Source organism: Chrysochloris asiatica, unplaced genomic scaffold, assembly GCF_000296735.1.
Source record: "Chrysochloris asiatica unplaced genomic scaffold, ChrAsi1.0 scaffold00040, whole genome shotgun sequence".
Classification (NCBI taxonomy): Eukaryota; Metazoa; Chordata; class Mammalia; order Afrosoricida; family Chrysochloridae; genus Chrysochloris; species Chrysochloris asiatica.
This window is the reverse complement of record NW_006408558.1, coordinates 13,783,139-13,798,922: the sequence shown is the minus strand read 5'-3', so window position 1 is coordinate 13,798,922 and position 15,784 is coordinate 13,783,139. Positions and strand designations below refer to the sequence as shown.

Genomic DNA, 15,784 nt, shown 5'->3' with positions numbered 1-15,784 from the left:
TGGCAGAGATGAGTGAGTGCCTCTTGTGCCGACTATAGGGTATATTAAATAATTAATTCATTTTATTATTTATTTTGGTGCAATGCTTTATGATGCTTCTAGCATTTTTTTTTTCAGTTTTCTCATTTAAAATACATGTTCACATTCATGCTTAATTTTGTGCTCACCATTTTCTTTTAAGAAAATGGTATGCTGTTGTTAAGTGTTGTCAACTCGGTTCTGAATCAAGGGACCCTGCATAGGGTTTCTGAGGAGTGGCTGGTGGCTTTGAACCGCTGACCTTGTGGCTTAAATGCACCTTGCAGTCCAGCATGTTGTTGTTGTTGTTAAATGCTGTCTAGTCAGTTCTGACCCATAGCGACCCTGTACAGGGTTTCCGAGACTGTAAATCTTTACGGGAGCAGAACGCCTCATCTTTCTCCCACAGAGCAGCTGGTAGTTTTGAACTGCTGACCTTAAGGTTCACAGCCCGATTCGTAACCACTACGCTACCAGAGCAGTCCAGCATAAGCACCGCCAAAAATTGCCATTGGTCATTCCAAATGAAGTGGTATCCCATATGTCCCCATCAATCCTTCTAAGAGTCCCCAAAATCAATGGTAACTTGGGGGGAACATGAGCAACTCTTCACCCCAAAGGACGTCTGATGTAATTTATGGACTTGTGCCCACAGGTGGGTCTGCAGGAAGTATCATCGGGAACGTTAATAGACCCAACATGGCGTCCTCTTCCACGCCATCTCTCTGGCCAGTAGCCTACAACAGTGGACTGGAAGGAATGAACATGGAGCCCACTAACAGCCCCGGGAACTACACCCAGAGCAAGACGCTGGCCAGGCTCACCTTCCCCATCACAGTTGTCATCAGTCTCTTTGGGCTCTTCTGGAACGGGACCGTCCTCTGGCTCCTGGGTTTCCGCATCAAGAGGAATGCTTTCTCTGTTTACGTCCTCAACTTGGCGGGAGCAGATTTCACCTTCCTGTGCTGCCAGCTCTTCTTCGTCTTGACGGACATTCTGACAGGTTCCTATGATACTTCCTTGACAACCCTTCACTTCAAGGTCAAGTGGCACTTTTATTCCACCTTCCCCATGGCTAAACTTGTGGCCCCGATAGCGTTTTCCTCCTACACCATGGACATGAGTCTCCTGGCCGCCATCAGCACGGAACGCTGCCTGTCCGTTCTCTGCCCGGTCTGGTACCGCTTCCACCGGCCCAAACACCTGTCCACCATCGTGTGTGTCCTGCTTTGGACCAAGTCCCTGTTGGTGTGCACACTGACAGGAGACAGCTGTGGTTTCCTGTCCAGAGGCTACAGTAGGCAGGCCTGCTACCATCTCACTGTGGTCAGTGCAGTGCTGATCCTCCTCTTGGTCTCTGTGATGTGTGTGTCTAGCTTGACTCTGCTCCTCAGGGTCCAGTGCTCCTCCCAGCGACACCACCCCACAAAGATCTATGTTATTATCCTGCTCACTGTCCTTGGGTTCCTGCTTTGTGGCCTCCCTTTTGGAATGTACTGGCTACTTCTAGACTGGTACCAAACCCTACTCCAGCCCATGAACCTGCCCTACTATCTCATTGACATTCTGTCCTGTATGAACAGCAGCGTCAACCCCGTCATCTACTTTTTTGTTGGGAGTTTCAGGCAGTGGAGGAAGTGGGAGTCCCTGAGGGTGGTCCTGCAGAGGGCTCTCAGAGATGAGGTGAGGGTGGGTGTGGGAAGGAAGTTCTCTCACACTGACACAATGGAGTTGTCTGTGTGATCTATAAAGCAAGAGTTCCCTAGCCATGCATGCCCCAGGTAGGCCAACTTGTTTAGCATCACATCACAATCCTGTATTTTACTCTAAATGTTACTACTGGCTCTCATGTTCCACTTTTTGATCTACCAATCAAAGATTAAGCAATTCCTTTCTTCACCTGGTAAAGAAAAAGCAATGAAAACCACAATCCCAATCAAACTTATCCCCTCTGTACACAGGATTCATAGGGATGGGCAACTTAGACATTGGTGGTCATGGTGGTTATGTGCCGTGGAGTCAGTTCTGACTCATAGTGACCTTGTACAGGGTTTCTGGGGCTGTAAATATTTCTTTATTTACATCTTTTTCCCACAGAACAGATGGTGGGTTTAAACTGCTGACCTTGAGGTTAGCAGCCCAATTTGTAACCACTACACTACCAGAGCTCCTTAACATTGGCTGCCTAAAATGGCAGGGTGGGCTGTAAAGGCATGAAGTGACTGGCTAACAAATTTTCAAGAGGGAGTTTAGTTTCAGAGTGTGCGGGGGAAGGGAGAATCTCCACTGAATAGTTTCCATCTTGTCTAAACGGGTCTGGTGAAAAGAGATGGAGATAAGATTCTTATGATTCAATAGTGAGTAATTGTTATCATGACTAATTGTGACTGTCACAATTGTAAAGGTAAATGTTTTATAACAAAAAGCAGGGAGTAGTTAATCTTACACTCCAGGACCAGAGGACCCCAGGATCATCAAGGGAGAAAAGCATGAGCAGAATGTGGGACTCTATATAGAGAAGTAGCGACACCAGAGGAGGAGGCAGAGATGAGGACATGGAGAGAGGGAGCAGCTGAGGACTCTAGATTCATGGAAAGAGAAAAGCTGTGTGTCGGCGGCCAGGAAGCAGACTTGCAGAATGTGCCCTTGGGTTGTTTAAGTGATTATATATTCCTGAAGACTTTTGTGTACATCCAAAAAACAAAACAAAACAAAACAAAACAAAAACAGAGGGAACAGAAGCAAATACTGTTGAATGATGATGAATGGAGGACCATTGCAATGAACCGATGAGTGTAAAATTGATGTTCTACCATGCAAACGATCACTCAATTCACAATAAAAAACTTTTTTAAAAAATGCAATTAGGAATAATAAAAAAGAAAAACCCACAATCACAGCTCCTGACTGAATAGAGAGTGGTTACAAATCGGGCTGCAAACTGCAAGGTCAGCAGTTCGAAACTACCAGCTGTTCCGTGGGAGAAAGATGAGGCTTTCTGCTCCTGTAAAGATTTACAGCCTCGGAAACCCTGTACAGGGTCACTGTGCGTCGGAACTGACTCCACGGCACCTCACTACCACCACCACCATTCCAAAGAAGAATCAATTTATGTTGAACATATTGTCAGTTACCAGAAGGATAATCTCATCCATCTTAGAAGGACAGGTTGGATACTCCTTAGGACTGAGGATGCTGAGATTTCAGCTTATTGACTTCGGACACATCATCAGGAATGACCAAGCTGAGGGCATTTTTTGCTTCCCCCATGGCTTCACCCCACCAGGCTCACCAGCTCTGGTTTCTCCTTCTGGGTGGTCCATGCTGTTGAAACATGTTTGCTTTGGGCTTTGATTAGAATTACTGCTTCTGTTTCCTGTCCTGCACTAAAGACAGTCTCAACCCCACCACCCACTTCTAGATGGAGAATATATCTTCATTAGCTCTGGTAGTGTAGTGGTTATGAGTCGGGCTGCTAACCTCAAGGTCATTCCATACTAGAAAGCTGAGCCTTTCTGCTCCTGTTAAGATTTACAGCCTTGGAAACCCTGTACAGGGTGGCTATACAGCCAACACCGTAATAGAGGAGTCCTGGCGTGGCGTTGTGGGTTAATGCGCTGAACTGCAAAGTCGGTTTGAACCACAAGGTTGGCAGTTCAGGCTCACCAGTCACTCCTCAGAAATCGTATTGTTGTTGTTAAGTGTTGTGGAGTCGGTTCCAACTCATAGCGACCTTGTACAGGGTTTCCGAGGCTATATATCTTTACAGGAGCAGAACGTCTCATCTTTCTCCCGCGGAACAGCTGATAGTTTCGAACTGCTGACCTTGCGGTTCACAGCCCGACTCGTAACCACTACGCTACTAGAAATCCTATAGCGGGTCGCTATAGGTCAGAACTAACTCAAAGGCACTTAACAACTCTAATAGGAATACTGAAACAGGCAGAAAAATCCTAACAGCTGTTTTTCCCTGATTGCACCTCCTCTCCTTTTTTTAAGTCAGGAACGAGGTCCAAAGCTAAGAGTTCACTGAAACATTTGCAAACTCTTTCTTTGTCTACAAAGGAGTAAAGAAAGGGCAGGTCAGAATGCCTGGGGCCGGGCCCAGCTGTTGAAACCACAACCTATTGGAACTTAATGCATCAGAATGCCCACTGTACATGAACTGCAAACTATGTACACAAGTAGACATGCTATTCATCATCTCAGCCCTATGGCTTGTACCCACTCTCTGACCTTGTGACAGGCTTCCATATCTTTGATAAATAATGGTTTGTTGTCGTTCATCTGCTGAAGCTTTCCTGAAGTCTATGAAAATGCCCCTAGATCCTCTCCTTGGGGAAGACAGTTGGTGACAGAGACCCTCCTGTCTCCTTGTTGTCTCAAGATTGCAATAAATCTGACCCTCTTCTAACCAAAAAGCCTGTCTCAGAGTCTGCAGACAGCTTGAGTTTTGGCTGACAACAATACTACAAGTGGATGGCTTTAACAGTTTAGGAAGCTAGCAGTCCAAACTCAGAGTGCCAACTCTAGGAGAAGGTTTTCTCTTTGTGTTCATCCTGGTTGTAGGAGGCTCCCAGTGCAGGAATTCTGAGTCCAGGGGATGTGCTCTGTGCTAGCTAGCCTTTCCTGGTGGAAGTCTGTCCTTCCTTTTCTACTCGATTCTCTTTTCTTTCATGTCTTGTAGGATAAACGGCGATGCCAGCCACACTCCAGGAAAATTTCCCTGACATTGGATATCGGATCACATGGTGGGGGATGACCATACTGCATCATCATGTAACTGTCAAACCTCTGAGAATCATGGTCCAGATGAGCTGACACAAACTTGGGGGCAGGGGGGAGGGGAGCACAATTCAGTCCATGGCAGAGAGTCTCTGGAAAGAAATTCACCATCTACTATGATGCAATTGTGTCCCCTAACACAGATATGGAGTCCTGGTGTGGCCCTATGAAATAATGTACTGGACTGCAAGGTTAGTTTGAACCACTAGGTTGGCGGTTCAAACTCACCAGCCACTCCTAGGAAATCCTATACAGGGTCGCTAAGAGTCGGAAACAACTCCAAGGCACTTGACAGTAACAACAACTAAGGAGCTACATTGAAGTCCTCATCCCAATTCCTGAGCATGTGACCTTGTTTGGCTGTACAGCTTGTTTTCGTTATCATTTAAGTTAAAGGTGGTCATGCCAGGATAGAATGGATCCTCGTCCTAATATCTTCTGAACGGTGCTTCACAAAAGGATAGATAAGGCAGAGAAGGAGAGTCACATGCAGGGGAGAGAAGTCATGTGATGAGTCTTCTACAAATCAAGGAACATCTAAGATCGCTGGCCAGCACCAGGAACTATGAGAGAAGTATAGAGCAGGTTCTTTTTCCGAGGCCTCACAAGGCATCACTATGTCAGCACCCTGGTCTTGGACTTCCAGCTCCCCAAAGTGTGAGGTACTAAAGGCCTGTTCTTAAAAACACTCACTTTGATACTTTGTTAAGGCAGCACTTAAACGCAGGAGGATGGGCCCAGAACAAGATATATCCAGTGACCATCTGGGACTTCAGGCAGGGACTGTGCAGCCAGAGGATGAGTAAGATGGGAGCAGCAGCCACCCATGGTTAGTGGACACCAGGAAGTCAGCCCTGCCATGTGGGAGAAGTGGGCAGCGTTCTGCAAATTTGCATGCAATCAAGTCTTCCTGTCATCTTGGAAAGGCTTGAGTCAAGAGCTCAGTCGAGCAGGAAAGATAGAGGAAGTCAATACCAGGCCAATTGAGGATGTAGGTGTGTCAGCTGGTCCTCTTCTGAAGGCAACAGAGAAGCCAGAAGATGACAATATATCCACCACGAATCTACCCAGGGTCAAGCAACACAGCGGGGAGCAAGAAGATAAACGCCCAAGGTCCTGGAAGCTTTTCGTGGATATTCACTGATTCTGGGGAAAACTGGTTCATGGTGTTGGGGCAAGTTCAGGCAGTTTCCCCTGAGTTTTGTGCTCCTGGTCAGCCGGTGGGACTAAACGTCTAGAAATGCAGCAAATGTTATAGGGCTGTGGGTGAGGTTGGAGGGTATCAGTATCTCTCCCACCCAAATGCCCTGCATTTCTAGGGATTTTCACAGAACTCAGAGACACTGTGGTTATTGGTGGTGATGTTAGGTGCCGTCCAGTCTGTTCAGACTCATAGCAACCTTATGCACAACCGAGCGAAACACCGCCCGTTCCTGAGCCAACCTCACAATCGTTGCTCACATTTGAGCCCATTGCTGCTGCCACTGGGCCAATCCATCTCATTGGAGGTCTTCCTTTTTTTCGCTGACCCTCCACTTTACCAAGCATGATGTCCTCTCCAGAGATTGGTTCCTCCTGACAATTTGTCAGAAGTTTGTGAGACAAAGTCTTGCCATCAAGCTTCTAAGGAGCACTCTGGCTGTACGTCTTCCAACTCAGATCTGTTTGTTCTTCAGGTAGTCCATGGTACACTTAATATTCTTCTCCAACACCATGATTCAAATGCATTGATTTTTCTACAATCTTTCTTATTCACTGTCCAGCTTTCTCATGCATGTGAGGTTATTGAAAATACCATGGCTTGGGTCAGGTGCACCTTAGTCCTCAAACAGATATCTTTGCCCTTGAACACTTCAAAAAGATTTGTGCAGCAGGTTTGCCTATTAGCAGATGAGTAGAAGAGACAAAAGCTAATTCCATCCACTGCACCATGGGTCATCCTTGGAGGTTTTCCTAAGACACTGGGCTTCTCCTTGCCTTCTTAGTGTAACCCCCTCTCCCAGAGGTAAAGATCTATTATCCAAGGCAGGACTCTCAGCTGAAACTTAAAATATGGGACAGGACAATGAAGAACTATGCCTATGCTGTGGGCAATGCTTCCCTAACACCAACTCTAAGACAATCTTGGTCTTCCTCCAAAGCATGCTACCTCCAAGAAACAAGATCCTTCCCCCATCTGAGTACATCTTCTTACCTGACTCACTACTCAAAGAGATTGGCTTGTGACCATTCAGGATGTGTAAAGAAGTTCTTTCTTGAAACTACAACACCTCTACAAGAAAAAGACAAATAACTGAATTCAAAATTGGGCACAGGACATGAACAGGCACTTCACCAAGGAAGACATTCAAACAGCAAATAAATATATGAAGAAATGTTCACGATCATTAGCCATTGTTGTTGTTGTTAAGTGCTGTCGAGTCGATTCCGACCAACAGTGACCCTGTATAGGGTTTCCAAGGAAAAGCTGGTGAGCTTGAACCACTGACCTTGCAGTTCAAATGACTTTGCAGTCTGATGCATTAGCCCACAGCACCATACTAGGACTCTCTAGCCATTGTTGTTGTTGTTATGTGCCATGGAGTCGGTTCCGACTCATAGCGACCCTATACAGGGTTTCTGAGGCTATAAATCTTTATGGGAGCAGAAAGCTTCCCATGGAACAGCTGGTAGTTTCGAACTGCTGACCTTGAGGTTTGTAGCCCGATTCGTAACCACTACAATACCAGAGCTCCTTCTAGAGATACAAACCAAAACAACAATGAGATATTATCTCATACCAGTAGTAACAGAGAAGTTCAGAAAAGCAGAGGGTAACAAATGCTGCCTAGGGTGTGGAGAGACTGGGACCCTCCTACATTGTTGGTGGGAATGCAAATTGGCTCAACCACTTTGGAAAATGATATGTTGCTTCCTCAAATAGGTGGAAATAGAAATACCTTATGATCCAGCAATTCCTCTACTTGGTATTTATCCATAAGAAATACGAGCCATAACACGAGTAGATATATGCACACCAATGTTCATAGCAGCACTATTTACAATAGCAAAAAGATGGAGACAGCTTAAGTGCTCATCAATGGAAGAATGAATAAACAAATTCTGGTGGAATTTTATACTGCCTTGAAGAATACCAATGAAGCTGCAAACACCGCATAACATGGATGAACCTTGAGGACATAATGCTGAGTGAAATTAGTCAGGCACAAAAAGAGAGATACTGCATAAGACCATTATTGTAAAAGTTTAAGAAGAGATTTTCATACTAAAAGAATAATTATTTGAGGATTAGCAGGGATGGGAGGGAGGGGACAGCAGTCACAGGTCAGGGCACAGACGTATGATAACTCAGGTGATGGGGAGGGCAATACACAAGAACGGGGGTGATAGGGAAAATCTTTGGGAAGTATATATGGACTGAATGGGACAGGGTAGACTGGAACGTATACACAGGCTTGGAATAACGAGGCTCTATGATGTAGGCAGAGTCCTGGTGTGATGCTGTGGGCTAATATGTCAGACTGCAAAGTCACTATTGGTCAGAATCGACTCAACGGCACTTAACAACAACAATTATGTAGGGGGTTCCTGTTTAACATACTGGGCTGCAAGGTTGCTTTGAACTGGAAGGTCAGTAGTTCAAGTTTACCAGCCACTCCTTAGAAATCCTATACAGGGTCACTATGGGTTGTAACCAACTTGACGGCACTTTAAAACAACAACACAACATGGTATTGGGGTCCTGGTTAATGTGCTGGACTGCAGGGTTGGTTTGAACCACAAGGTCGGTGGCTCAAGCTCACCAGCCACTTCTCAGAAACCCTATACAGGGTCGCTATGGGTTGGAAACTACTCAACGGCATTTAAGAGCAACAACAACATGATATAGGGATTGAGACTTAGGCTGAATGGGTAAAGGAAAGGAAATAATGTTAAGCTTGAGTGTTTGGGGGATATTGGGTTCCCCTGCCTACTAGTGTAATGGTGGTGACTGGTGACTGTGTGCTGTGGAGTCGGTTCCGACTCATAGCGACCCTGTACAGGGTTTCTGAGGCTGTAAATCTTTACGGGAGCAGAACGCCTCATCTTTCTCCCACGGAACAACTGGTAGTTTTGAACTGCTGATCTTGTGGTTTGCAGCCCGATTTGTAACCACTACGCTTCAGAGCTCCTTTGTAATATAGACATTTAAGTAGGATAGAAAGGATAATTGGAGAAGGTGGTTACAGGAAGTTTGTAAGCCCATCTTCATCCTATAGTGGATTGGATTATCTAAAAAGGAGAGAGAAGAGAGCAGAGAGCAGAGAGCAGAGGAAGAGGGAAGAACCTGTGGTGGAGTGTGTGCTTTGGGCCCAGGTACTAGGAACCTCCTAGTACCAGGGGAAGTTTGCTCCAAGGACACATGGAGATTTTCAAGGAACACCCAATCTACAGATGCCAAAAGAAGACTAAGGCCTTCACGTGGAACTGACAGAGAAAGAAAGCCTCCCCTTGGAACCAGCACCTTGAATCCAGACTTCGAGTCTCCTAAACTTCAAGAGAATTCATTCTTGTTTGTTGAAGCCACCCCCTTAACGGTATGTCTGTTATCACAGCACCAGAGAACTGAGACAATTGTCCTGAAGACCCTGGTCACACTGTGAGAATTCACCTTACCCACATGAGCCTGGTATGTGGCTACAAAATTTCAGGCCTGCCTCTTCCCTTCCAGGTCTCAGATTGAGAGGGAACCATCTCCAAACTCTCCCACCACCAATATACAGAATCCTTCCAGCCAGCCTTCCCCTGAGTGGGGAGCCTTCAGTATCTCAGCTTTAAGCCAGATTTTACTTGTGGTTCTTCCCGTGTGAAGACCAGAGAGAGTTATTGTCTTCCATCCCGTCAGTCCAAGGCTCTATATTCTTGGAACTGGCAAACCCAACAGGGAAGCTACCCTGATTTCATGCTTCCTCTTCAACTCTCATTCTCCTGGGCTTTCCCTAGCTTTCTAGGAAGCACGCAACTGACTTTGGAGGCTATCTGTTGATTTTTACGAAAAATATCCAATGGTTTTTCTCCCACATGTTTATTGAACATATCTGGTCCAGTGTGTTTCCAGAAGTGAAAAATCCACCCCAGAGTTTTTGAGTGACTTCAGGGAATTTGAAGTGATGTGCTTAATTCCACTGAGAAATCCTGTCCTTGTGTGTGTCACAGTGTGTGAACTCTGTGCTGTGAGGAGTGGCCGTGCCATTAACAATGCCCCCCAGGTGTTGGACCAGAGCTCACACCTATTGGCTGCCTTACCTCCTCCACTGCACCTTGATCTCTTAGGTCCTTGGTCTAAGGTGGTACTGTGAAGCATCCTGCGGGAAGCGCTTAACTACCATTGCTTGGCATGGCCGCAGCGGGGGGACAAACATTATGCACAGCAAATGACTCTCAAAAGCTAATCCCTATCTTCCCTTCAAGTTAACTCTGAATTTACTTTTAGAAATACATAATATGGCAATATTCACAGCCTTTCACTGTGAATTCTGCAAACCTTAGGAAAACTAACTTAGCAGCAATTGCTTTCAGCTTTGGTGGATTGAATACAAAGAGAATTGTGTAAATTACTCCCTTTCATTAGAAAACCTAAGCAACTGCATTTATGAGACCACAAAAGCAGATAGCAAATTAAAGTCAAGCTGGTCTACCCCCATAGACCTCACCACAATCAGTCACTAGCTAAAATTCTCAAACCCCTACATACAGACACCTGCGTAAACAAGCAGACAATAATGAACTTAAGTGAAGGATAGTTTTGACTTAATAATCTACACTTCTTGCAGCAAGTAGCCAGGTTGGGCTTTATGCCACATAGCTTCTAAGCGATTTAATGAATACCTTTATTATGAAAATAATAGTACATTATGTAGGATAGAAAATTTATAATCTTTCAGTAGAAAAAAGAAGAAACAGCTTATCACATACTGGGAAAGGAGATGAAGGTCAGTTTGAACATCACATAAGTATTTTTGTCAAGATTGTCTAATAACCAGGTGCAAGAATGTTGTGACTAACTGTGTAATAATTCAAGAAAAGATAAAAGTGTCAATTCATGTACTGTGTAATTTTAAGTATAAAAAATAAAGATTGCTGAGCCGAGCCAGCAGAAGCTGGAGAGAACAGATGGACAGCACAGCAAGCTGAAAAGCCTTTCAATTGCATTCATTCATTCATTCATTTCTTCCTTCATTTGACAACTCTGCGTATCCTCTCGTGTCCCACGAACCCCTCGGAGAGCTGGTCTCTCTGCAGCATCCCATCTCATAATATCAGACATTCATTAAACCTTCAGATGGTGGCACTGATAGGGACCCTGATGGTGAGGAAGCTCCATGTCACAACAAGGTGTTGATTCCAGTGTGAACTAATGACCACCTGCTCCAAAATGGTCAAAGGTCTGATGTGGTCAACTTGCCATCAGAGATCCATGGGTCTGCTCCAGGAACGGTACCATATTGGGAGTTCTGTGTTGATCATTTCTGCTGGCTAGATATTCATCAGTGGCAGTAGCTAGATTGTCCTTAGTAAGAAAGAGTTCAAAGTTGGACACATGATTGACCTCATCCTACCGTAATATCTCTGCTCAGGGGTTCTAGCTGGTGTTTTCTTCTTGGTGTTTAAAAATACTTCCATTTGGAAACCATCCAATGTTTCCTTTTATTATGAATTATGTTGAGCATCAAAAGAAATTTCTAAAAACTCAGCATCCATATCTCCACCCCTGGTGGAGTCAATTTCTAGCATCTTATCACACCTGCATCCTAACAAGTACAGTATTACAGTCTCATTTCCAAGGACCCAAGTGCCTCTTTCCTTTGGAAGACTTCATGGCAGTGTTGTTTCTTAGAGTGAAACAGTAAAGCAGAGAAACCTATGCCCGTGGGGGGATGGAAAGATAAATGAGGAGGTGTAGTCATACAAAGGAATTCTATGCCACCGTGTTAGGGAGTGAATGGTGTCCCCCAAACAAGATATACTGAAGATATGCTAACCCCCATACCTATGAATGTGAACTTCCTGCCCACCAACATGTACAAAAACTATCACAACAAACGTGGCAACATCATCTCTCCCATTCATCCTGTTTTTCTCATTTGGGGTGTCTTCCTCATTTTCATTGACCCTCTACTTTAATAAGTATGCTGTCCTTCTCCAGGGACTGTCCCTTCTGATGACACGCCCACAGGATATGAGATGAAGTCTCCCCATCTTTATTTCTAAGGCGGTACCTCTTCCAAGACAGATGTGTTCATTCCTCTGGTAGCCCATGGTCTATTCAATATTCTCCACCAACACCATCGTTCAAAGGCATTGTTCTGCAGTCTTCCTGATTCACTGTTCAACTTTCACATGCATGTGAGGCCTTGAAAATACCATGACTTGGGTCAGATGCACCTTAGTCCTCAAAGGGATATCTTTTTTCCTTAACACTTAAAAGATGTCTTTTGCACCCAACTCAATATATCATTTGATTCCAAAGCATGGTCAAAGCTATGGTCACACTTCCGCTTTGCATCTTTTGCAATAACCTCTGTAACACAAGGTGATGCTGTAGATTAAGTGCTCAGCTGTTAATCACAAGGTCTGTAGTTCAAACCCCACAGCCACTCTGAGGGAGGAAGATGAGGCTGTCTGCTTCTGTTGGAAACTCTATAGTGCGGTTCTCAGTCCTCCAGGGTGGCTGTGAGTCAGACTTGGCAGCAGCGAGTGGGAAGGAAAAAAGGATGAGGTCAAAACTCAAAGATTAATATCTTGGTAAATGATCCTGCCACGTGTATTAATGTCATCTTTGTTGTTGTTGTTAAGTACTGTCAAGTCAATTCTGACCCATAGCGACCCTGTGTAGGGTTTCCAAAGAGCAGCTGGTGACCTTGAACCACTGATCTTGCAGTTCAAACGACTTTGCAGTCTGACACCTAAGCCTACAGTGCCACACCAAGAATTTTCCCATTGCACAGATGAGAACACTGAGACTCTGAGTGTTTAAGTCACTCCTTACGACCACCACGTAAATGGCAGAGCCAAAAAGTGACACCCTCCCCTCCAGACTGTAGGACCAAGAAAAAGATTCCATCCTGTACATTAGCTTGAACACGTCCTCCTGTTCCAGGAACGTGCTAAATCAGCTCATGCTGCCTTAGAATATCCTTTCACCCCTAGCAACAGCAAGAACTAGATAAGCAGTAGACAGGACAACCCAAGGCCAGATGCCAGATGTTTTCCTTATCCAAGCCTAAGAACAAAAGACCACCAGTACTGACCAATTAAACTGTAACATCTCATACTTTGCCAAATGTCAACCAATCCAAATTTTGTAAAGCTGAAAAACCGTGAGCTTGCTTGAAAACTCTATAAAAACCCTGCCAACTGGGAGTTCGAGGTTCCATCCCTGATCCGCTGTGTCGGATGCAGGTGGAGTCCGAGCTCGGACTTGAATAACTGTGAGTTCGAGGCTTTATCCCTGATCTGCTGCGTTGGATGCAGGTGGGGTCCGAGCTGAAGCTTGAATAATCAACCCTTGTGCACTTGCATCGATGTCGGCTCCTTGGTGGTCTTTGGGGACCCCGAATTCTGGGCATAACAAGACCACCCACCTTTTACTACACCCCCATGGCCCAAGGCTGGCCCCAGTACACTTGCTCACTTTTACATGCCCCCTCAAGGAGCCCATTCCAAGATCCGGGGTCTGGGGCAGGCAGCTCTGTGTGCCTATTTTCCAGACCCACTCTCTAAGAAGCCTGCGACTTCCTGGGTCCTCTGGGGTCTCCATGGAAATGGGGATAGAACCATCACTCCCTGGTTGAGGGTGGCAGCAGGGTGACAGTGAGTGTGGGTCTCACCATGCATGGCTGTCTGTCTGCTTGACCTCTATATCCAGGGGTCTGAGATCTGGGTGGTTTTGTGTGCTAAGAGCCTGGAGTCCACTGGCCACTGTCCCCACGAAGTCCTGGTGACTATCCAGTGCTGTGTGGACGCCAGGCTTACCCAAAACACCGCCACATGCCCCTGAGAGGGAGGTCACAGGGGTGGTGCTGTGACTGCCAAGAGTTCATCTGGAGATCCAGGCACCCACCCACTTCCCAGGCTTGCCATCCCACCATCCAGAGATATTTGGATGAGAGGGGATGTCCTCACAGCTTCCCATTCTGGGGGGTTGGGGGGGTGGGAATCTAGAGCAGGTCCTGGCACCCCTAGCCGTGTTTCCATCTTAAGAGTTGCTGGGGTACGCCCCCCCCCCTTGCACTGCTCTGCTTCCTGGGAGCCTGGAGACTCTGTAACCCTGCCCCACGCCCTGGGGAAGAGCCCAGGTCACACAGGTATTAGACCACGGGACAAGTTCAAGCACAGCTGGGAGGAGGGTGGGTTTGCTCCCTCTCCCCTGCACCCCTTGGACCAACCCACCCCATTCCTGCCATCACTGTAGTCCAAACCTTCATCACTGTGTCCAAACTCAAGTCCTGGTTCACACTGGCCTCTAACCCCACGGGACATGGGGACTCTGGCAGGCTGCCATATTCAGAGCCAGAGATTCAGCACCACTGTGCAAGGACCACCTGGGTGTCACCTGTCCCTGCCTTCTCTGATCTCACCTGGTGGTACCCTCTCTTCAGCTCCCAAGACAACAACCAACACCCCCTTCAACCACGGACCCCAGCCAGCTGAGCCCCTGAGCATGCCTCTTCCCACATGATCTGAGCAACCCCTTCCGGGGATCTTAGACAAAATCCACCTCAACCCATCTCCAAAGGTGGCCGTGAGGGCAGGCCAAACTGGACAGAGGAGGACCAGCCACGCCTCTGGACCCTAGCCCATGCCTCCCTCCCTGCCCCTCCCCGTCCCCCAGGCTGGTGTTCCTAGGAACAGATACATCACTGCTAGGTCTGCCAGCATTCCAGAGAAAAGAATGCGACCCACCCCTCTCTCAGGCCCCCAGAGAGGTCACACCAGAGACTGGGGACATAAGCTAGGGGCCAAGATAGACCTTCCCCACCTTCCACCCCCACATGTTTGGATTAAATGTGTGAAATGCCGTCTTCCCGGGGCGGCTTGACCTTGTGTGGAGTCATGCTCTCCCCTCAGCTATTTTATGTCAGAACTGAAACAGATCCAACAGCATGATCTTTGCAAAAGTAAACACGATGCCATGTCCTTCTAACTTTGTGTTTTAGGAAGCTCCCATCCCTTCACCCCTGAAGCCCACAGGACCCAGTACATGGTCCTGAGCAGGCGGTGGGCTCTCTTGAAGCTCAGCAGGTCCCAAGATGTTTGATGGAGATATTGTGTCCTTGCAGCCTCCCAGTCCTGGCCCTGCCCACCCCCGCCCCAATCCCAAACTTCCCTCCCACTCCCTTCTTTGTGGTCACTACCATTGTGGAGGTTCAGCTTGTTTATGGTCATGCAGGGGTACCTTTAGAGAGAAAACTCTGGTTCCTGACAATGCCCTTCTTTCTCTTTATATTGCAGTGAAATGTATTAAACAATGAGGTCGCCACTTGAATCAATTTCACGTGCACATTTCAGTGGCGTTTGTTACATCTACTATACTGTGCCACCATCACCAACATCTGTCTCCAAAAGTCTTCCATCCCTCCAAACACAAACCCTATTTCCTCTCCCTGCCCCAACAACCTCTCATCAACTTTTGTTTTGTTTGTTTGTTTTTTATTTAAGGTTTTTATTATGGATTGATTGAAAGTTTACAGGGCATATCATCAGTTTTACAGTCAACAAACCATATACCTTGTTTCATTACAATGATTATAATCCCCTCCATGTACCATCAGTTAACAGTATTTCTCTCTATCCACTTTAGCTTTTTAAAAGACAAAACAAAAACCACTCAGACATCTATTATAATTTTCATCTCCAAAGTGCACATTCTGCAAGTCGTCTCCTGGCCACCAGCTCTTAGTCCTTCTCTTCTTAGTTGATGAATCTAGAGTCCTCAGCC

At 46.3% G+C, this 15,784-nt stretch overlaps 1 protein-coding gene across 1 annotated transcript in view; it reads left to right on the top strand.

The window, feature by feature from the left end:
- Window positions 1-717: 717 nt before the first annotated feature.
- Window positions 718-15,784, top strand: part of LOC102837433 (mas-related G-protein coupled receptor member A-like) — a 25,823-nt gene continuing 10,756 nt past the window's right edge. Inside the window, exons 1-2 of the mRNA XM_006861037.1 lie at window positions 718-1,315; window positions 1,529-1,701. Coding sequence (XP_006861099.1) covers window positions 718-1,315; window positions 1,529-1,701 — 771 coding nt within the window. The remainder of the gene's footprint in view (window positions 1,316-1,528; window positions 1,702-15,784) is intronic.